Source organism: Poromitra crassiceps (assembly GCF_964638095.1).
Source record: "Poromitra crassiceps genome assembly, chromosome: 9".
NCBI lineage: Eukaryota > Metazoa > Chordata > Actinopteri > Beryciformes > Melamphaidae > Poromitra > Poromitra crassiceps.
In genome coordinates this window covers 46,536,110-46,558,868 of record NC_139630.1, presented here as the reverse complement: position 1 = coordinate 46,558,868, position 22,759 = coordinate 46,536,110, and the positions used below count along the sequence as shown (strand labels likewise).

Sequence of the window (22,759 nt, the reverse complement as noted above, 5' to 3'; positions counted from 1 at the left end):
GCCATGTTAACATTCACATGCTGGCCTTCTTTCAACAGTCGGTAAAATGGTAAGAAGCTGTAGGCTAACTACCAGATAGAGGCTGGTAGAATCCCTTCAAGTCCTCAGATCACCCACGTGTATCTACAGAGTGAGAATAAAAAGGCCATTCTAGTTATATTCATCCTTACCTTCCCTGTTCTCTAATAAGTCTCCTACTCGACTGGCAAAGTAACGCATGGATAAACGTCAAGACTGGAGTTTTAGTTTGTAACCCACTTATTGCTGTTCAGAGTCAGGGGGGCTGGAGAGACAGGGAAACACCCTGGACATGTGTCCAAACTTTCCAGTCATCACAGGGCTACTCACACTCACCTCAGCTGACTTCTTTGGACTGCGGAGCAAGGCCACGCACACACAGGGAGAACATGCAAACGCCACGCAGAAAGGCCAGCCAGCACTTGAAGGACCCTCTTACGCAACAGTGCCACTGGACCACGGTGCTGGCCCGGGTTTGAGTTGAGTTGAAACAAACATTTCTCTGAGGCACAGCTGCTCGACACCACGAATCATTTTGGTTGAGTTCAACATTAGTGGAGCCAAGGAACCACAATTCTTCTGGCTAAGTAACCTTCAGGACTGAAGCCCAGTGAGAAGGGGAAGGTAAGGAGGTAGCTAAAGTTATGAAGTTTAGTGATTTGGATCTGGGGAAAAAATGCAATCGCCTATAGCACTAAGGGTGCTTTCACACTGGGGACCCGGGAGCAGAACCGAGCACACTTGTCCCCAAACTGACTGCAGGTCCGGTTCATTTGATGAGTGTGAGCGTTGTGTTCCGTGCCCTGGACGGGGTCCACTTGAAAAGGTGGTCTGGGGAACGCTTGGGCGCGCCCGTGGACGGAACACTTGTGAATGTGAACGCCAACCGTACCGAACCACAACACACGGGCGAGGATAGACTTCAGACAGGGTCATGACGCAAGTGTACTCTGCACGTGTTCCGTTCCATTCCCGCCGAGCGCCCGAAGAAATGTTGTAATATGAAAGCTGACCAGCGGGGGAGAGGGGAGGGGCGGCAATCGTTCTCGGACATGGAACGAAACGGAACGAAAGCAATCGTTCCCAGTGAGAAAGCACCCTAAGTTAACTCACCTTAACTACTAGCCTATAATTGAATCTAGGTAAGCTATAGCTAGCCGGATGACCTTTCATGAATGCCATGGTCTTGAATGAATGAAAAAAGTAGTCATTGCCATCTGTATTTTTTTATTATTATTGTGACGTCTTTGCCATTCTTGCCAGTTAGCTAACTTCCCCCTACGCTACAGTTTACAGAGTTTACAGCTCTGCTGTCTCTGCTTAAACTGCAGTTTTACCTTGGCTAACTTTGACTGAGCCCCTTTGAGGTTTAACATAATTTAATAACATTAGGCTATTTCTGCCTCCAGGACTATAAGCAAGCAATGAATTCAAGTTGGTTACCATGAGGCCAAAACCACCGATATAAACAAAAAATCTATTTGATTTTCATAATGGCATTAATTCACATTTTATTTTCATGGGAAAAATATGCATCAGTCTGATTCAGTTTACTTCAATATTTACGATGCGTTTATGTTCCCAAAGTTTGGATTTGCCTTAAACGGCAGGGAAATTAGAGAAGAAGGTGGGTAAAGTTGGGAGTTTAATTGGGTTTATACCCTCCACTACATCCCTGTTCTCCTTCAGCTAGTGTTAAAGAGGGAGCTCTGACAGACAGAAGGTTGTGGGTGTTTTTGAGGCTGAATGCGTTGAGGTGGGTCTCTGCAGCAGGCTAAGTCTGTCTGGATTGGAAGCGGGTCTCGCAGCACCTCGCCCCATCGGTCTTCCAGGAAAGACAGCGATGATCTGGCAGCGAGACGCCTGTGGAGTCAATGGTTTAGTGGTCCGCGGCGTAATGACCTGGGCCAAACTATGCACTGTGACAGTTTTCCACAGAGAGAAAGAAAGGAAGAAGAAAAGACAGAAAAGGAGAAGCTGGCTGATTGAAACCAAATGGTCGTGTTCGGTTAGCAGCTAGTGGGACAGATCAGCAGCTAGTGGGACAGGTCAGCAGCTAGTGTGACAGGTCAGCAGCTAGTGTGACAGGTCAGCAGCTAGTGTGACAGGTCAGCAGCTAGTGGGACAGGTCAGCAGCTAGTGGGACAGGTCAGCAGCTAGTGGGACAGGTCAGCAGCTAGTAAATACATGAGGAGTTATCAAAAAGCATTTATTACATGTTTTGACTAAGGCAGTGATTACTTTAGGTGCGTTGGCTCAAAAGCATATGAATCAAAATCACATGGCATCAAGCTGAGAGCGTAGCAAAAGAATGCCTAGTCTAGGTTTGAAACCAGTGTGTAGCCATTAATGATACTCTGATGGGCTGAGACATTTGCTTGCATTTTTTGCATTCACTTTTCATTGCTTGCACCATTTCACATTCAAATAGGTTTTTCCCTTTTCTTTCTTCTTTCTTTTCGCTGTCTCAGCTTCTGAATGGCCTACTTTTGCTGCTTGGTGCCCTACTGGCTGCTGTGGTCTTTTCCCTTCCTTTTGATGCCGTTTGATCTATTGCTGCAGCAGACAGGCAGGCCTGATGAAAGACAGGCAGACGGGGAAGCGTAGAGGAGAAGATGTGAAAACAGGATAAGCTGAGAGGAAAGAACAGGAGGTCTGGACACTAAAGACAGTCAGAAAGACAGTTGGTGCATTCAGCAGACAGTCGTCAATGCTAATCTGTAACCTATCAGTCTCCCCATCCAGTGGGAAAAACTACACTCAGCTGTGCTGGCAGAAGACAGGGGAGACGAGACACAGAGAGAGAGAGAGAGAGAGACGCTGAATGACGGAGAGGGAGAGCTCCAAGACTCTTGATGGGAACTTAATTTTCTCCTGTGTGTTTGTATTCCCCGTCGCCTCCTCTACTCTTCGCTTCATTTGACCCCCTTCCAGGCCCTGTGTCACTCAAATATCCATTCAGACCAATCCATCTCAGCAGTGTTTTCCACCAGACATATTTCTTGGTGGGGAGGAAAGGCATCGGGGTGGCAGCCGCTCTAGGAAGGGTGTCCAGGTTGGTGTCCAGGTTGGCCCACCGCACCTGTTCGGTGGTACGGGGAAACATCACATCCCAGTATTGTGTTGGACCCACCGGTCTCTTGAGTTGAGCCAAATCCACTAACTTTCTCACATCAGCTGATTTGTCAGTACTCACCCAGCTGTGCACACACAGTTAGCCTGAATCTGACACTGATTATGAGAAAGGGATGAGGGGAGGGAAAGAGGGAGGAGAAGAGAGCAAGACGAGGAAAGAGAGGGAGGGACGGAGGTGTTTTTTATTATGTCGTCAGTGCTCGGCCCGGCAGCCTGATGGGTGAAGATGGAGGGGAGGAGGGGGAGGGGGGGGGGGGGGTCTGGGTGTCTGAGTCTGTATCCAAGATGGAGTCACCACCAGGGTGGAATTACAGCAGGAATCAGAAGATGTTGGAGTAGATGACAGGGACAGGGCGCGCTCCCACAGCGTGTCCCTGTTGTGACAACTGGCCCTGTTTCCAGTCACTGTTGGATGACTGTGTCATGTTATTATGTGTTTATCAGTGTATGGATGTGTCTTTTCAAGTGAGTTCTTCCAATGGTTTTCAACATGAACCTGGAGCACAGATCCCACATGAGCTATGGCTATGGGGTTATAAAGGCAGGCTGAACTCTGGTGCACTCTGACTCTCCCTCTCACCTTCATCCACCCTCAGGTCTGCTCCCGTCTCCAGATGCAGCAACCAGGAAGGAGCCTCGTGTACGGACTGCCACCAGGGTGGGCAGAACAGCTCACAGGAGGCCTCCGCAGTCCACCTCTGGACCCAGGCAGCCAGAGAGGGCTTTGGCAGGAACCCCCCTGCTGGACAGAAGACGCCACCACTACCGAAAGCCTCAGTCTGACCAGAGGAACCGTAACACACACAAGCTAAGTAAGAGGACCCACATCTTGCATTCTTAATTACATTAACGCTACTTACATTGATAACCCTATGTATAAAATGAAGGTAGAACATCTCAGGAACACCTCCTCCGTATTGACTTTACTTTACTCTACTTCTATCATGAGGGAGAGATATAGATGAGAGGTAAGCTGTAGATTGAAGAAAGTTTTGTGTGTTCCAAATATTTTGTGCAATCTACTCTTTGAATCCAGATATTTTGTGTTATATTTTGTGTTATTATTGTTATTTTGTGGTTCTATGTTTCTGTAATTGAGCTAAATATGTAAATTCCTTACATAAATAAATAAATGTATACAATTTGGGGTAATTTTGGGTGTCCATAGTGTAAACCCTGGCCGTGCCTGGTATCCCTTTCTGTTCATAGCATCTGAGTCCGTTCATGTGGTGTCACTGCAGGCACAGAGAGCACTAGGCCGGAGCGCACCCGCCAACAGAGCGGTCACCACCAAAGTAACCGCACCAGGTACATAATTTATTACTGTAGCTGACTAATATCTGTGTTACTTGATTGAACTGACTTCATCTTTGAGTGGAGAGACCAATAACTAAATTCAAATGATCTTGGCCAATGAGGTATTTTAATGTTTGAGTTACTTTGGTATACTTTGGAGAATACGAGCTAGACATTTTCGCCTGTGTGTGTGTGTGTGTGTGTGTGTGTGTGTGTGTGTGTGTGTGTGTGTGCGTGTGCGCGCGTGCTTGCATGCGTGCGTGCGTGCGTGTGTGTGTGTGCGTGCGTGTGTGTGTGTGCGTGCGTGCGTGTGTGTGTGTGTGTGTGTGTGCGTGCGTGCGTGTGTGTGTGCGTGCGCGCGTGCGTGTGTGTTTGTGTGCGTGTGTGTGTGTGTGCATGCGTGTGTGTTGACCAGAGCCAGAGGAGTACGAGGCCAAAGACATCAGTGTGAGGGTCATGTCCCCTCAGTCTGTCCTCATCTCTTGGGTGGACCCTGCTGTGGAGATGGAGAAGGTCAGCCCAGGAGGAGCCAGGTATGAGTATTTGTCAGAGAGAGAGAGAATAAATGAAAAGAGAAAGAGTTACAGAGAGTCTTTGGAGAGAGTGGATTCAACGATGTGTTTCATTTCTTGAACCCTCTATAAGCACGCATTGGACTTAAAATATCTCTGTTCTGCCTTGGCCCAGATCCTATACAGTGAAGTACAGGGAGAAGGGTGAGTCGGCGCGCTGGGAGTACAAGGAGAGCACCCAGAGGAGAGTGATGATCGACACCCTGTCTGCTGATGGCATGTATGAGTTCTCTGTTAGAATCAACCAGGGAGGAAAACACGGCAAGTGGAGCGTCTCCGTCTTCCAGAGGACCCCTGAATCATGTATGCACTATGTTCCATAATTGCTGCTTCCTTTAGTGTTTTGAACCATTGGTGGCATGGATCTTATCTGTATTTGCAATTTCCCCTATTAAATCTCTTTGCTGCTTTCTCATACTGCACTTTCACATTTTACATTGAGTTCCGTTTGATATTTGATACTAGTCTGGGCTGCTGCTCTGTCATGAGTAGCATTCATACCATGTCATGGCCACTCCTGAGTTGGGGTTCACTTGGATGTCAGCATTTACTGTCTGGCTCGGAGCTCAGATCTCCATCTGCAGTTCCATAGATGATCTCAAGGGGAGGTTTCTAGAAATGCATGGGAGCAGTAATTTCCTTGCTTGAAGTGTACTGGCAGGAACTTCCTCACAGTTTTTACATGCTTAAGTAGCACTTTCTTCACCCGTTAACCTCTTTTTTTGCGGTCGGTCCCTCTCCTGCTGCTACTCTTTTCCCTGCTGGCTTTCCATTCATTTGTGCTCTCCTCCACTTGCTAGCACCATCCGGTCCACCGGAGAACTTTGAGGTCAAGCCGGTGAGAGGGAAGGGAACTGCTGTCACAGCGACCTGGGATCCACCTGAGGAACCCAATGGACGGATAAGAGGTCAGACTTGGATGATTGAGCTGAACCAATGCACTCCTGTGTGTTCTAATTGTGAATATGAATTGTGTCGCAATTTTTTAAATAAGTCTGGCATTATTGAATTACTGTCAAGTGAAAACCTTGTATCCCTAGAATGTTGATTTTGATCATTATTTTTAGATTGATGAATTGATGCATTTTTGAATGGGTTTTGAAAGGGTTTCATATGTGCGAAGGTTGTGAACATTTCCAAAAACAAAAACATGAAAATTCCCAAAATGTGAGTTATTAGGTTTTCACCTGAATAATCATGCCACATATCTTCACTTCAGTGATTTATACTCTACTACCTTATAGAGTATATCCTGTCATACGCTCCTGCTATGAAACCATTTGGAATGAAAAGTGTGACGTACCGCAGCAGCGCCACCTCAGCCACCGTAGACGGCCTCATACCTGGAGAGCGCTACATCTTCAAGATCAGAGCCACCAACCGGAAGGGACAGGGACCACAGAGCAAAATCTTCAGTGTCGCCCTGCCAGCAAGTAAGTATGTTTGACTGTGCATGTGTGCTTTGTCTGTATAACTGTGTAACTCTAAAGTTACTTCTGCTAAGCTAACAAATTTTGTCTCTTGCCAGCCAGCAGTGCTGCCTCATCGTCCTCGAAAAATCAGAACAGTCGCAGAACAAGCCACACTCCCTCCAAGCAGGATAGTTACCATGACGAACCGGACCTCCAAACAACAGAGGCAACAGAAGAACCCACCCCACGCCCTCGGATAACCCCGGCTCCACCTACTAACAGGCGTGTGCGCCCACTCTCCCAGACACGCTCCTATCATCACAGCATCTACTCTTCAGTGAGGAGCCCGTCCAGGAATACACCGGCCAGGAGGACACCAGAGGCAAAAATACGTACCACGCCAGCTCCAGAAGAACAGACAACTACCACTGAGGCTGTCGAGGAGACAAAAGAACCATACAATGATGTGGTTTCCCCTGAATCTGAGGATGAGAACGAGCCCCTGACTACTGAGACCCCACGCCTCAAAGTTGTGACTCCATCCCCAACTAAACCCAAACCACCCCCCAGAAGGCCAATTAAGATCAGGGTCCATCAAAGGCCAGGATCCAAGGCTTCTTCCTCATCCTCCTCTTCTTCCTCTTTGTCTTCTTCATCATCATCTAGCTTCTCCTCTTCCTCCTCAAAATTGCCCCAGCCGGTGTTGACCTCAGATCGTGGGGTTGGCACTGACACTAGTGTGATAAGGACAGGGGGATTGATTGGAGGGACCTCTCAGTCTTCCTCCTCCACTTCCTCATCTTCATTGCCCTCCACTTCCTCCTCCTCATCTTCATTGCCTTCCTCTTCATCCTCTTCATCTTCTACTAGATTATCCTCCTCTCGCTCACATACTCAAGAGTCAGCAGCCAACAGAAAGGACCATACGGCTTCCGCATACCCAGAGAGAAGAAACACCTACGGTCAGCCCAGTGTAACGCATACCAAACCCTCCACTCCCGCCCTGAGTGGAGGAAGAATGAGGGAAACAATGGAGGAAAACGATAACAGTAACTACAGAAATAATGAAGCAGATACAGAAGCAGAGGTCGCCACAGTTGAGGAGGCAACCTCTAGCTCCCACTCCACCACATCTAATGCCCCAAAGCAGCCTCAGACAGAGGCATCGCCTGTAGGTAAAGGCTCTGCCACAGGAGGGCGCACCAGTGGGTCTGGGTTTGCATCCAGGTTTGGTTATGGCCGAAGAAATCCCGGAATCTTGTCAAGAGGGAATCCCACCCGATTGTTGAATGGCCACAAACAAGGATCAGCTTCGGTGACCTCCTCCCAGTCCGATTTACCAAGCAGAACTCAGAACCAAGCAGCAACAAACACACACAGTTCAGGAACATCACAGTCCACTTCACCGTCTAGGTCACAGAACCATGAAACGTCAAACACGTTCAATTCAGCAATATCCCGGTCCAGTGCAGGAAGTGGGTCCCACAGCCAAGCAAGATCAAATACACATCATTCAGACACATCACAGTCCACTTCACAGTCCCGACCACACAACCCCACAACCTCAAACACACACAGTTCAGTCAACCATCCATTCACCTCACACAGTGGATCACAGAACCCCTCCGCCTCAGACACATCAGACTCTCAGTCAACCTCACACAGACCATCTCACAACCCTGCAACTTCACGTAACACACACAATTCACACACTTCACACATGGCAACTGAGCAAGACACAACAGTCATGGAGGGAAACGACAATGGTAACTACAGAAATACTGAAGCAGATACAGAAGCAGAGGTTGACAAAGTTGAGGGGGCAACCTCGGGCTCCCACTCCATCGCATCTAATGCACAACCCACAGAGGAGGAGAGGAGCGAGGAGGGAGGAAGGCCGGAGAGCAGCTACAAAAAACCTATTCTTTCTCCTACCAGAATGAACCCTTCATTTGCTGAAAGATTCCCTTGGCTTGCGACTCGTTACCCAGGCAGGTTTGGTTCAGGGACAAGGGTCTCATCTTCCAGACAGGATGGGTCGGCTCGGGTCCCCTTGAGCAGGACTTCATCCTCCATGGGGGCGGGGCGGCCCATTTTGAGAGGGACACCCACTAGGGTGTCGGGGGCGACGGGTTCCTCAGGAGTATCCTCGATACAGGAGACCAGTGAAGATTTGAAAACGCCTTCCTCTCGTAACCCACTGAAGAATGGGGTGGGGGAAAGTTCTCTTAAGCCCTCTTTGAACAGTAGGAATACAGAAATTAGCGGATCAAGAAACCCAACTACCTCCTCCTCTTCTTCTTCATCTTCCTCTTCATCTTCTACTTCTTCAAACTCCAATTCCCATCATTCCACAAGTGGAAATAGAGACTCAAGTGAGCCCAGCCCGAGAGGAACCTCTAATGACAGTAATAACGATCACGATGAGGATTATCTGGATGAGGGGAGTAAAGAAACTGACGAAGCATACAGGAATGAAATGAACAACCGTAGAAAAGAAAAAGTTCCCGACCCCACCGCGGCCCCCAAACGCCCTACTTTAACATCGTTCAACCCTCATGGAACAACGGAGGAGAAGGAGAGCGCAGATACAAGGGAAACCTTGTCTCGGACTAGGACTGGCTCATCTTCTGCCGCCTCTCCATTTCAACGACGTCCCGTTGTAGGGACTAATGGAAGGGTACGCTCTCCTCTGCTGGCAGGCAGGCAAGGTGGTCGGTTCCCCATTAGAGCACAGCCAGCACAGAACACTAGGTTGGGCTCTCCAACTTCTGGGTCCTCTTCATCGTCTTCTTCATCATCATCTACCTTCTCCTCTTCTTCCTCAAAATTGCCCCAGCCGGTGTTGACCTCAGATCGTGGGGTTGGCAGCGGCACTAGTGTGACAAGGACAGGTGGATTGATGGGAGGGACCTCTCAGTCTGCATTGTCGTCGTCGTCATCGCATTCACCATCATTATCATCAACATCAACCTCATCATCATCTTCATCTAGAGACAGCTTTAGGGGCCAGGGGACTAGGACTCGCCACCCCAGCCTCAGATGGAAACCCACCAATGGTGGAGGACCAGCTTATGGAAATGGTAAAGTACAATTGTAATATCATTAACAATGCCAGGTGTTTCTCCAAATGTGCAGTGGAGTTTGCATGAGGAAAACATGAACTGACAAGTAATGTGCTATTGTTCTCAGTGTAGATATAATCACTACAATACAGTGCTCACTAAAGTATTGTGTAAAGGTTTGGCTTTGGATTAATCCTTCTAAATCATGCAATAATTTAGGTAAAAATGGCCGTCCCAACCTGACAGCAACACATGACAAAGACTCTGCTTCCTCCAATGGCAACAGCAAGTCTAATGGTCAAAGGTTCATCACTGGGCCTGATGGAACCAAATGGGTAAGCATATCTTTAAAGATTGAATATATTTGTGATCTTGAACTTTGCAGAACATGATTTCTGTCTCCACAGGTCGTGGACCTGCAGAGGGGGGTTCTGATGAACGAGGAGGGAAGAGTTCTCCAGGACTCCCAGGGCCAACCAAGGAGAGTCGTGCTTGGCGAGGATGGACGCACCATATTTGGTGATATGCTTCACTCACTCTTGTATTGCATTTCAATAGGAACATAGCTTGAACTAGAATAATGGCCTTTATTTGGAAAAACATGCTTTGACCTAATGCATGATTCTACTTTACACCAAGCTTGATGAGAACATGGACTAATTGCCAATATAGTATTTCTGCTGGCAATATCCCTAGACAAAATAATTAATTTTCTATTTCCTCTTCTCACTCCACCCCACTCACCACCAGACCACTTGGGTAGTCCACTGGTAAACCAGGAAGGCCTGGCTCTGTTCGGCCATGGCCGAGATAGCCGGCCGGTGATCAACCCCAAAGACAAGTTCCTCACCGTGGGGGGGAAACCCGTGGTTGGCTTGAACCTGCCTCGCCTCAGGACCACCACCACCACCACCACCACCACCACCACCATGGCTCCTACCACCACACCTGAACCCACCACCATTGAATGGCTAGAGGAGTCTACCACTCTTCCACCATATCCAACCTGTCCTCCTGGGACCTCCTCCAAAACAGATGAATACGGGTATCCACTGCTAGATGAGGAGGGGATTTTGGACTGTTATCCAGAAGGTGAGCTTTGAGAAAGAGAGACCCACTTAAAGGGCAAGACATAATTCAGAGATTGTTTTAAATTGTGATTTGCACTACAGGAATTGTACAACGTATGGCAGTACCATACCTGCCGAATGCTGCCTATATTGATTTTCAGTGGTTAAAAGTAAAAAAGTTAAAAGTTAAGGGCCAGAATAGTGAACAGAAATAAACATGACTTCACTAAATCTCTCAATTGTATTGTTTATCATATCCATCGTAGCCAAGGCCATGAGTGTTTCCTGTCTGTATCCACAGAGTCCTATAACGTGTGTGATCTGGTTAGAGTGTGTGTGTAGATGTGTGTGTCAGTGTGTGTGATCTGGTTAGAGTGTGTGTGTAGAGAGTGTGTGTCAATGTGAGCCCACAGGAACCACATGTAAGACTCCACATCTGGGGCCGGGCTGTGGTCAGAATTTAATGCTGGTTTAAACACACTCATTGGACTGTCGGTTGTACTCTGCCATCAGTGTCACTACATGATACACTATAGGCATGGAGGCACACTTCCACATGTGCACGCACACATATAGTACGCTATTTTAGTAGCTTGAAAGTAACACCAGAAACATGACATTTAACAGGTTCTTTTATTAAAAAAATGAAATAAAAAATAGCAAACGCATTAAATCGAAGAACGCTTGCGGTGATTGCCTGCGAGGAAAAAAAACAGAGAAATAGTAATTATTTTTTTCTAGATCTGTGTACAAAAAGGATCGAATGCAGGTTTCACTTGACTGGAGAAGTTTCAATAGGCCTACTACTTGGTTATTTCGGTTGATACCATAAAGTTACTACCACCCCGCCCTACTTGAGTTTAGATTGTGTCAGAGTTAACATACTACAGACCTACTGTATATATTATCCATACATGTTATTACAGTAGTCCAACAGGGCACTTACAACCTCAAACCCACCCACACACAGGCAAACTCAGACAGTTGGTAATATCCCTTCAGCCTGTAAAGTCTAAATAGGGAAAATCAGAGCCAGTAGAGTGTTTACAACACTTTCTTTGCCTCTGCGTTTTAGGGTTATAGCTTCATTATACACTTTGTGAGATCCAACCCAATGTCACTTCGGGTTAACACTCTGTTTAGCGTGCACGTGGGAGTTTGAAAATGTGTACGGTACTTTACTGTAGTTATGTGGAACTGATGCTGCAGCTTGTCCTTCTCTGACAGAGGAATCCTCAGGAATGGAAATGGATGTAGCTCTTGAGGAAGGTATTGGCTGAGTATGGCTACAGACCCACCTACCTACCGCCACCGGGCTGGGATGGAGTGCACTGCATGTTTGTTGTTTGTTGAGTGTTTATCTATCCGCTCATCTGTTTGCTAGCACTTCCTCTCCATCATGCTTTGCCTTGCCTGTGGCCTTCACGTTGTTCCTCTTCTTGTGCGTTTGTTTGGCTCGGTTTGGTTTGGTTGGGTCTTGGGGTTTTGGACCGTTTCCCGTAGCGGACTGTTTTTAATCTCTTTTATCCCCAAAACTGGACCGGCACTGCCTGCGAACTGCGTTACTAACCCAAAGAGAATGCCCTGGCTTATGATTTACTGTGATGGTATTTGCTGGTTGTTTTGTCATCTAAAGGCTGCACTCTGACTCCAGAATGCCGAATGGAAAACTGCACCATGATGTTTGCTCGATGTTAGCCTTTGACCTTTGTCATTTCACAGTGCAGGTGTTTGGATGTCTCAATGAATCTGATGCTTGTCAGCAGCATTTAGATTTTTTTTCCCCCTTTCTTTTTTGTTTTTGCTAGAAAAGTCACATGTTGCGGTACACTATTTTCTTAGCGTTTCCCTGCCACGGCTCAAAGCTGTGCGCAGCATGTGCACAGTGTGTGTGTCTGGACCATATGATGTAATGCCCAGGTCCATCCATGCTGTGCAGGAGAAAAACACATTGATGGAAGTGGAAGGAACTCATTGAATTTCACTCACTGAATCCCGGCACATTTTGTCAGGCTTGGAGATTTATTTGCCTTGCAGCAATCCGTTGCGAAACGGCCGTCCCCCCCCCCCCCTCAGTCACCACCACCCCCCCTCACATGGAAAATATGGGTAGCAAAACATTACCCAATAAGCTGGCTTTGGGTGTTTGTGGAAAATAGGGTCATTTCCAATGAGATCACCCAGTTGCCCGCAACCAATTAAATCTCTTTGACACTCTCATTACATGAGTGTGGTGGCAATTACAAAGGATTATTGAAATACGGCAGCATGTTATTTGAGTTTTAGGATTTTAATAAAGAAAACTGACGGACACATCTGTTGTTGCTAGATGAGTTTTTGGTCCAGACCACCCCGCCGCCCCCCACCACCACCACCAGCATCCCCACCACCAGCATCCCCACCACAGAGGCCCCGACTCCGGAGCCAGACACCAGAGCCTTCAACAACAGCCCTTCATCTGAGTTCGACCTCACCGGGAAGAAACGCTTCACAGGTACATGTCAAATTAATGTGTGTGTGTGTGTGTGTGTGTGTGTGTGTGTGTGTGTGTGTGTGTGTGTGTGTCTGTCTGTCTATGCATGTGTCTGTCTATCTATCTATGTGTGTGTGTGTCTGTCTATGCGTGTGTCTGTCTGTCTGTCTATGTGCGTGTGTGTGTGTGTGTGTGTGTGTGTGTGTGTGTGTCTCTGTGTCTGTCTGTCTGTCTGTCTGTCTGTCTGTCTGTCTATGTGTGTGTGTGTGTCTGTCTGTCTGTCTATGTGTGTCTGTCTATGCGTGTGTGTCTGTCTGTCTATGCGTGTGTGTCTGTCTGTCTATGTGTGTGTGTGTGTGTGTGTGTCTGTCTGTCTGTCTATGTGTGTGTGTGTGTGTCTGTCTGTCTATGTGTGTCTGTCTGTCTATGCGTGTGTGTCTGTCTATGTGTGTGTGTCTGTCTGTTTATGTGTGTCTGTCTGTCTATGCGTGTGTGTCTGTCTGTGTGTGTGTGTCTGTCTGTCTGTCTATGTGTGTCTGTCTGTCTATGCGTGTGTGTCTGTCTGTGTGTGTGTGTGTGTCTGTCTGTCTATGTGTGTCTGTCTGTCTATGCGTGTGTGTCTGTCTATGTGTGTGTGTGTGTGTGTCTGTCTGTCTATGTGTGTCTGTCTGTCTATGCGTGTGTGTCTGCCTGTCTATGCGTGTGTGTGTGTGTGTGTGTGTGTGTGTGTGTGTGTGTGTGTCTGTCTGTCTGTCTATGTGTGTCTGTCTGTCTATGCGTGTGTGTGTGTGTGTGTGTGTGTGTGTGTGTGTGTGTGTGTGTGTGTGTGTCTGTCTGTCTATGCATGTGTCTGTCTATGTGTGTGTGTATGCTCACGTAGGTTCAATTATGTGTGCACAAACAGTAGCTGTCACTCGACACACCACCATCTCCTCTGCCTCCCGCCACACAAGTTGATTCAGGATCACTTTCCTAGACTTTAGCCTTGACTTGACGGTGTAGCTCTAACCCCCAGGCTTCAAGTTCAAAATGCTTCTCGAGTAGCAAGAGTTGTACTTTTGGGGGGGGGGCTCCTGTGAGGTTAGTATAAATGCCATAAACTGACAGCTAGAGAGAGAGAGAATAAGAAATGTTATTTTTACCTGACGGCGTTAAAAAAAATATGGCTTCAGCTAAAACACTTTAAAACTTGATTGACCATGCACACTTGGATGCCGAGTATCATGTGTATATATGAGTGTCTTTGTTTGTTTGTTTGTTGTGTGTGTGTGTGTGTGTGTGTGTGTGTGTGTGTGTGTGTGTGTGTGTGTGTGTGTGTGTGTGTGTGTGTGCGTGTGTGCGTGTGTGTGCGTGCGACGTGCGTGTACGTGTGTGTGTGTGTGTGTGTGTGTGTGTGTGTGTGCGTGCGGTCGCGCGTGTATGCGTGTTTACATGCTGTAAATAATGATAGGCTTAAATGTGTGTTCTATTTTCTGTCATGGAGGAGAAATAAATGTGGGCCTCTATCTTGGCACTCTGTAAATATGTTCACAGTACTTACTTGACAACCTCATATATTTTACTGTAAATATGTTCACAGTACTTGACGGCCTCATATATTTTACAGTAATAATGCTAAGCCAAGCAGCCACTACTCAGTCAGAGACTATTGGTGTGTCGGCATGGCAACCAAAATGATTAGTTGCGTTATCTTTGTAGCACGGCTGATGGATGATAACCTGAACTGACCACCATTGTTATTTCAGGATAATTATTTTCCAAGTACGATAAATGTCTAAATATCTTTATTTTACAATAACTGGAAGATATCAAGACAGTAGTGCAAGGCTTATGATAGACAGCTGACTATACTGTAGCCTATATATCACTCTACATTTATTCTTCTATTTCTTCAAGTTGGGCGTCTGGGTAGCGTAGAGGTAAAACCACTCTCCTACCACCTGGTAGCGCTACTTCCAGCTTGGTCAGACGTTCCTACAGGCACAATTATCCGTGTCTGCAGGTGGGAAGCCGGTTGGGTATGTGTCCTGGTCGCTGCACTGGTGCCCTCTGGTCGGTCGGGGTGCCTGTACGGGGGGTGGGGAATGTAGGGGAATAGCGTGATCATCCCAAGCGCTACGTCCTGGCGGTGAAACTCCTCGCTGTCAGGTGAAAAGAAGCGGCTGCGAACTGCACATGTGACGGAGGAAGCATGTGCTAGTTTACAACTCTCCCCAGATCGGCAGAGGGGATGGAGCTATATATATATATATATATATATATATATATTAGGGGTGGGGGAAAAAATCGATTCACCTAAGTATCGCGATTTTTAATGTCACGATATTTTGGATCGATCTTTTATTCCAGAATCGATAATCGCAAAAAAATTTTTTTTTTTTTTTTTTGGGTGCTTGCAGTCAGGCCACTCACTGAACAGCAGGCCAGGCGCCGCCTACTGGTTTACTAGTGGTTTTATTACTTTATTAGTTAGTCTGAAGTAATAATTACACTTCAGGGTTAAAGTGGGTGCATCTCATTGTAAAATTGGACTTCAAACGGCCCAAATCTGGCTTCAAACGGCCAAAATTGGGCTTCAAACGGCCCAAATTTCACGCGCGTCGGCCCATATCAGCCTGGCCTGCTTGGTATCTAATGCCGGCCTGAATTATGATCCCAGTCCGCCCCTGTTTTTAACTATATCGCCCAGCCCTACTCATGATATATAATATACAGTCTCTAGTGTATGATTCAACTTTTCCCATGTTCTAATCTAGTGTAAAAAAGCAAACAAACTGAAAAAAGAAAAGAAAAATATAAACAAAAATCGCAATAAATCGTAATATCGAATCGCAATAATCGTAGAATCGCAATACTTAAGAATCGCAATATAAATCGAATCGTCACCCAAGAATCGTGATAGTATCGAATCGGGAGATAAGTGAATCGCCACAGCCCTAACATATATATATACAGTATATATATATATATATATATATATATATATATATATATATATATATACACCTCGCTGTCAGGTGAAAAGAAGCGGCTGCGAACTGCACATGTGACGGAGGAAGCATGTACTAGTTTACAACTCTCCCCAGATCGGCAGAGGGGGTGGAGCTAGTTTCACATTATAAAATGTATGCTTCTTGATGATGATGATGATATATATATATCATATATATATATATATATATATACCTACAGTATATGTATGTATGTACATATATAATATACAGTATATGTCTGTATGTATGTATGTATGTATGTATATATATATGTATATACAGTATCAGGCTTTTTTGTCATCTTAATGGATGTTTCAAATGCCTTCCATCTGTACCTGACATGGTATGACAGAAAGCAAGGTTCACTGAGGATGCAGTGTTGTGCCACTCTTAAACACTTGAGGCCTCCAGCTCCCTCTTGTACTGTTCTTATGTGTTCGCTTTGGCCTCCGCAAGCTATCACCTCATCTGGCTGCATAAATAGTCTCTCTGTACAGTAATAAAACCAGCATCTCGTCCACTCCAACCTCCTAAAAACGACTAATGATAATGTCAGAGTTCTTCACTGCCTTTATTTCATGATAGTTGTCATGTCATGTTACCTCCCATTTGAGAGCGTTGCCAGTAAGAGCCTAGATCAAACCTTTAAGAATTTATTTGATTGAACAAGTACAACTTGTCACTGTCGTTTCATTTTCATTTTCATTTCATTTTGTTAGAAGCCTGTTAAAGCCAAAACTATTTATACAGTAGCACAGTTTCTTTATCAGTGTCAGACCAGAAGGCTTACTTTCCACCATATATCTTGGTAAACAGGTGTTATCTCTGCAGTCAGAAAGCGCACACAAGGAGCCATCTGAAACATATCACATCCCCAAGCGCTGAGATGAAACCAGCAAGAGCAGAAAATTTGCCGTGGCAATAAAGTGAAAGATACTGTAACGCTGCTGACCTCAACAAGCAAGAGGGAAGATTCCGTGTTGGCTCGGCGAGGAGACATTCTCTTTCCCATTTATGAGTTTAATATTTCGAGGGCTTGGAGCCAGTGAGCAAGTTGGATTTTGGGCGAACATGAGTAGGCCTATTATATGTCAATTTGAAAGGTCTCGGTGAGATGTTTTCAGTGCCAAAGGACAAGGACACAAGTGAAATCATGACCCAGGAGCCGTTACAGTAAAACCAGGGTTTTGTTGGCTGCCAAAATTGACACCAAGTAAAACCCCACCTTTGACATTCAACAATCATTGTGGGTGGATTCTAACAGCACTTAGCTCAGCTCAAAAGACACGCTGACGTCACGTATGTAATGCTAGCATGGCAGCATGGGGATGTCATCAATAAGTGATGTGTCCTGGGATACGTACAACATGTTTTATACCAGCAAAAGAGAAAAAAATAAAACAAGTAGTTTATAATCAAAGGTAGTTTCTTATGTCTAAAAAGGTTTATTAAGAATTTTAACAGTTAAAAAAAATCAATTCAATTTGATGTGTTTCATGTACTCTAGCCTACAATTTTAAAGGGCTTGGTTAAAGTTGTTGAGCATTACTTCAAGATAATGACTTTCATTCAGATCTTCTTTTATATTTCAATGTTGATTGAAGTGTAATTGCTAGATTTGTATTAAGATGAATGTGTTTTGTTTACTTACATACACCCATATTCTGCATGGCTGTATTGGGACAATGTCTGTGCCAAGAAGGAGTATTTCACATTTTTGTAATTAAATTTTTAGTCTTTAAAAAGTTAACAGATCTAATTCAACTTGAAAGGTATTGTTAATGCTCAATCTGATAACACACATGACAAAGTTTAAATATCGTGCTTAGTATGAGGTAACGGCAGCTGATCCAAGCCAAAACAATTGTGCTCATCCTGTAAAATCTACTATAACACACTGGCTCAGCCTTCGATTTCATATTACATTTCAAACTGTCTGGCGGAGACTTGCCTCTGTCTCTTTTGTCTGCACAGCGATGGTTTGGATTGAATGAATCTCACCCCGCGGCAGACACGGCTCAAAAAACATTCTTAGCAGTTGTGTAAATCTGCCCGCAGTTCCAGAAGGGTGGAGTCGACCACATTTGACAATGAAGCACCAGAAACGATTTAAAAGTGAATTTAGTACGCTTTATTGACTGCGAGTAGCCAAACTGCGCTGATAAAGAAAACCCCACCCAACAAGCACACCAAGAATTGTGTTCCGTAAGAAGTTATTTACCAGGGTGTGTGTGTGTGTGTGTGTGTGTGTGTGTGTGTGTGTGTGTGTGTGTGTGTGTGTGTGTGTGTGTGTGTGTGTGTGTGTGTGTGTTTACCCAAGTCTGGCTCATGCAAGTCTATTTTTTTATCATTTGGATACAGACAAGCTATTTCAACAAGCAAAAAAGACTGTGTTTATGTGGGAAGTGTGTTCAGCATTTAACAAAGATCTGGTTCTTCCCAACTGTAAAAAGTCTCACAGAGGGGTGTCCCAGTGGCTCACCAAGTAGAGTGCGTAGCTATCGCAGTGACCCAGGTCATTTGCTGCATGTCCTCCCCTCTCTCTCCCATGCCTTCTGGTCTGTCTCTGACTATCTATCTGTCAAATAACTATCTAAATCTATGCCAAAAATAAATCTTAAAAAAAAAAGTCGGACAGATCCTAGATAAGCATATGGACATGGGAGTGCATAAAGAAATGCAGCCATACAATCCGGTTTATGGACAGACGGACACCATAAATCTCCTCAGCGATTATATGTTGACATATGAATGCATAAATCCATAAGCCATATGACTGTGCATATACACATACAGTAGGAGTCTGGACCGGGTGTGTTGATGTGTAGATACTGACACGTGTTAGGCTCTTGGCCTGCGCGGTGGGCCAGTCATCTGGGGAGGTGGGAGCAGCTCCAGGCTCCGGCGCTTCCCTCCAAATCCCAGACAGTCCGACCGGGAGTTGAGGGATATCAGAAGTATTCGCAGCTGTAGGCCCAGCTGGCCCGCCCAGAGACACGGAAAACAAACGACAAGAAGACAGACAGAGGAGGAGAGGGGGGGGGAGGGAAGAGGGATAGGAGGAAACAATCGCACGAGCCATCGTGCTAACTTCTCCCGTCTCCTTCTCAGCTTTCTGAGAAATGACTCACAGCAGACCGGCAATCATTTCAGAATGAATGAATGCTGGAAATTTGTATTTCTTGGCCTCAGGATCGAGCAAATAGGAAAAAAGTACGAGTTGAAAAAATAATTAATAATAATAAAAAGTAAATGTATTATTTGACTCTTGTAAATGGAAAATGGAGTGAATTTATAGAGCGTTTTTATCCAAAGCGCTTTACAATGAATAACTCGGGGACGTCTGGGTAGTGTAGCGGGAAAAGCACTCATGTACCACCGACCCAGGTTCAATTCCCAGCAGCGGTACTTCCGGCTTGGTCAGACGTTCCCACAGAGACAATTGGACGTGTCTGCGGGTGGGAAGCCGGTGGGGTATGTGTCCTGGTCTCTGGACTAGCGCCTCCTCTGCTCGGTCGGGGCGCCTGTTTGGGGAGGAGGGGAACTTGGGGGAATAACGCGATCCTCCCACATGCTACGTCCTGCCAGTAAAACTCCTCACTGTCAGGTGAAAAGAAGCGGCTGGCGACTGCACATGTATCAGAGGAAGCATGTGCTAGTCTACGGCGACAGCAGGGGGATTTGGCCAAGTACAATTGTGGAGAAAATGGGGGGATGGGACGGGACAAAAAAACAATTAATAACTCACATTCACCCATTCACACTCACATTCATACAGCGATGGTAGCGGATTATGCATGATCATAAATAACTCTGTTCCTCTCTTCACTTTTTCCTGCTGTCAGCTCCCTATGTGAACTTCATCCAGAAGGACCCAGGCGCCCCCTGCTCCTTGACAGAGGCTCTGGAATATCTTCAGATGGACGTCCTGGAGGCCCTGATGAACAAGGACCGCCTGGCCTCCAACCAGAACCTGCCTCCCAAGAACAAGCCCCATAACTTCACCGTGGTTGCCATGGAGGGCTGCCATTCATTTGTCATCCTAGACTGGGCCCGCCCACTGAAGGACGATATGGTGTCAGGTAAGAGATACCTCAGGCTATTTTTCATTTATTATTTTTGTGCATTGCCCGTTCTTAAAGGAATAGTTCCTCCAAAAATGAAAATTATGTGATCATCTACTCATCCTCATGCCAAATGAAACACTGGTGAAATGTGTTAACACATAGGGAGGTTGCCAGCACATCTTTGTAGCAGCCATCTCCAACACAACTAAAGTCAATGGGGTCCTGTTCTTTAGAGTTCCAAAACAAAGACAGACAAACAATCATTAGAGGACATTCACACCATACGCCAAAGCAACGCTCAAGCAACGCTGAAGCTATGCTGAAACCACAAGTTTCATTTCGGCGTCCTTGTTAACAGGTGAGGCCGTTCACACCAACCGCGCGCGTGCCACGCTCAAGCCACGCTGAAGCTGCGCTGAAGCGATCGTTCAGGATTCAGTTCTATTTTCCAAGCGTGAAGCTGCCAGGCATGAAGTCAATGGAAGTTGTGGGCGGGGTCAAGACGCGCCGAGCGAGGCACTGAGGAAAAGAGAGTGCTTCTTGTGTGACCGGTTTAGCATGAGCTCAGCTTCAGGGTGGCTTCAGCTTCAGCTCTGCTTCTGTTAAGCGCCAGGTGTGAGCAAATGCTTAGAACACCATTACACCATACACCGTTCTTTGTTGCAAATCAATCAACTGTAGTTCAGATTGTCACTCAATGACGGTGTAAATATACAGTAGGTCTTTTTGGAACTCTGAAGAACTGGTCCCCACTGACTTCACTTGTTTTGGAGAAGACTTCTATGGAGTTGTGCTGGCAACCTCCCAGTGTGTTATATGGACAAACTCCACCTGTGTTTCAACTGGCATGAGGGTCAGTAGATGATGCCAGAACTATTCCTGCAAGGTTTGATTTGTCACTTCCTGTGGGTGGAGAAGTGTCCATACCCGGCACTTCCTGTGGGTGGAGAAGTGTCCATACCCGGCACTTCCTGTGGGTGGAGAAGTGTCCATACCCGGCACTTCCTGTGGGTGGAGAAGTGTCCATACCCAGCACTTCCTGTGGGTGGAGAAGTGTCCATACCCGGCACTTCCTGTGGGTGGAGAAGTGTCCATACCCGGCTCTTCCTGTGGGTGGAGAAGTGTCCAAACCCGGCACTTCCTGTGGGTGGAGAAGTGTCCATACCCGGCACTTCCTGTGGGTGGAGAAGTGTCCATACCCAGCACTTCCTGTGGGTGGAGAAGTGTCCATACCCGGCACTTCCTGTGGGTGGAGAAGTGTCCATACCCGACACTTCCTGTGGGTGGAGAAGTGTCCATACCCGGCACTAGAATTTAATTTGGGCAAACATGATGAATCTCTGGGATGCTTTAATTGGTATGGGATGCTGGTCTCTGCTGTAGCCCCACGTTGTGATGTCTCCTGACAAGACAGGTGGATTTTTTACCTAGAAATCTTGCTGATAGCGCTTGAATGACCTTGAAATATGATTTGTTTCCCTATAAACTTTTCATAATCTATTTTGTGGTTCAACGGCTCATAGAAGTTAAAACCTTGAACATGTCACGGGAAGCTCCCCATAGTCAGATTTCAGGAGCATAGTCCAGTTTACTGTAAATAAATCATGAGGAAAAACAAGCCGCCTCGAACACATGGAGCTGGGCTCGACGTCTCCCGGGGAAAAACAAAATTCCTATGAACCTAGAAAGAGACAGAAGGAAAAAGCGGGATGGAGGTACGGGCTGTGGTGGACTATCAGAGGCAGCGGTCTGCTCAGCTACAGAAGCACCATGTTGTCTTTGGCAGGCTGACTCCAGCTCCTGGTTGTGCTGTGGGCCGCACTTTCCTCTTGATGTGTAAAACAGATAGATGGTCTATACTGTCATCAGCCTTTTCTCCCATGCTTTCTTTCCATCTGTTTCTCCCGATCTCGCACACAATGTAGACACTTTCTGTATCAGTTTTCAATGGATTTCTTACTTAATTGCATTTTGTCTGGACAATTTGCCAACTCCCCGTCAGTTTGTCTACATACTTTTCAACGTCAAGGTCAAATAGTATTTACAAAATAATGCTTTTGTGGGTTTTCTTTATCTTATTTAGGATCCTAGGGCGGCAGATTTGTGGGTTTACCATGTCAAGTGCCAGAAATGAATTGTGCAAATGCAGAAACCCCCAAATATTAACAGTCGTAGATGAATCAGGTTAAAACAGATGCCAATAATTATTTAGCGCAAATATTCGAACCTCCTCCATCTTTATTCTTGTCTTTATTTCTTGTACTGGTTTTGTAGCATTGCTATATATATATATGTGTTTTAACAGTCCAGTTTTTGCACATTAGTTATAAGAAATATGATTAAGATAGCTAGCTAGCTAGCTAGCTAGAGAGAGAGAGAGAGAGAGAGAGAGAGAGAGAGAGAGAGAGAGAAAGAATACAGAAGCTAGAGTGAATTTTTCTATCAGGATCTCAACTGAACAATGTAGCGTGGACTTGGAGTGGGAATGGAAAAAGAGAGAGAATGAAAACAGAGAAGTGTGTGTGCTAGTGTTTCCCCTCTGTGTGTGTGTGTGTGTGTGTGTGTGTGTGTGTGTGTGTGTGTGTGTGTGTGTGTGTGTGTGTGTGTGTGTGTGTGTGTGTGTGTGTGTGTGTGTGTGTGTGTGTGTGTGTGTGTGTG

The 22,759-nt window shown here is 46.0% G+C and overlaps 1 protein-coding gene across 1 annotated transcript in view; it reads left to right on the top strand.

The window, feature by feature from the left end:
* The window catches only part of fndc1 (fibronectin type III domain containing 1), a gene marked incomplete at its 5' end in the record, with an annotated part of 47,338 nt that overhangs the window by 13,040 nt on the left and 11,539 nt on the right, over positions 1-22,759 (top strand). The window contains 12 exons of the mRNA XM_083643012.1: positions 3,750-3,965; positions 4,363-4,461; positions 4,865-4,982; positions 5,137-5,324; positions 5,822-5,929; positions 6,266-6,454; positions 6,550-9,516; positions 9,718-9,833; positions 9,906-10,017; positions 10,249-10,590; positions 12,898-13,062; positions 19,880-20,116. Of these exons, the coding sequence (XP_083499138.1) occupies positions 3,750-3,965; positions 4,363-4,461; positions 4,865-4,982; positions 5,137-5,324; positions 5,822-5,929; positions 6,266-6,454; positions 6,550-9,516; positions 9,718-9,833; positions 9,906-10,017; positions 10,249-10,590; positions 12,898-13,062; positions 19,880-20,116 (4,857 nt within the window). The remainder of the gene's footprint in view (positions 1-3,749; positions 3,966-4,362; positions 4,462-4,864; positions 4,983-5,136; positions 5,325-5,821; positions 5,930-6,265; positions 6,455-6,549; positions 9,517-9,717; positions 9,834-9,905; positions 10,018-10,248; positions 10,591-12,897; positions 13,063-19,879; positions 20,117-22,759) is intronic.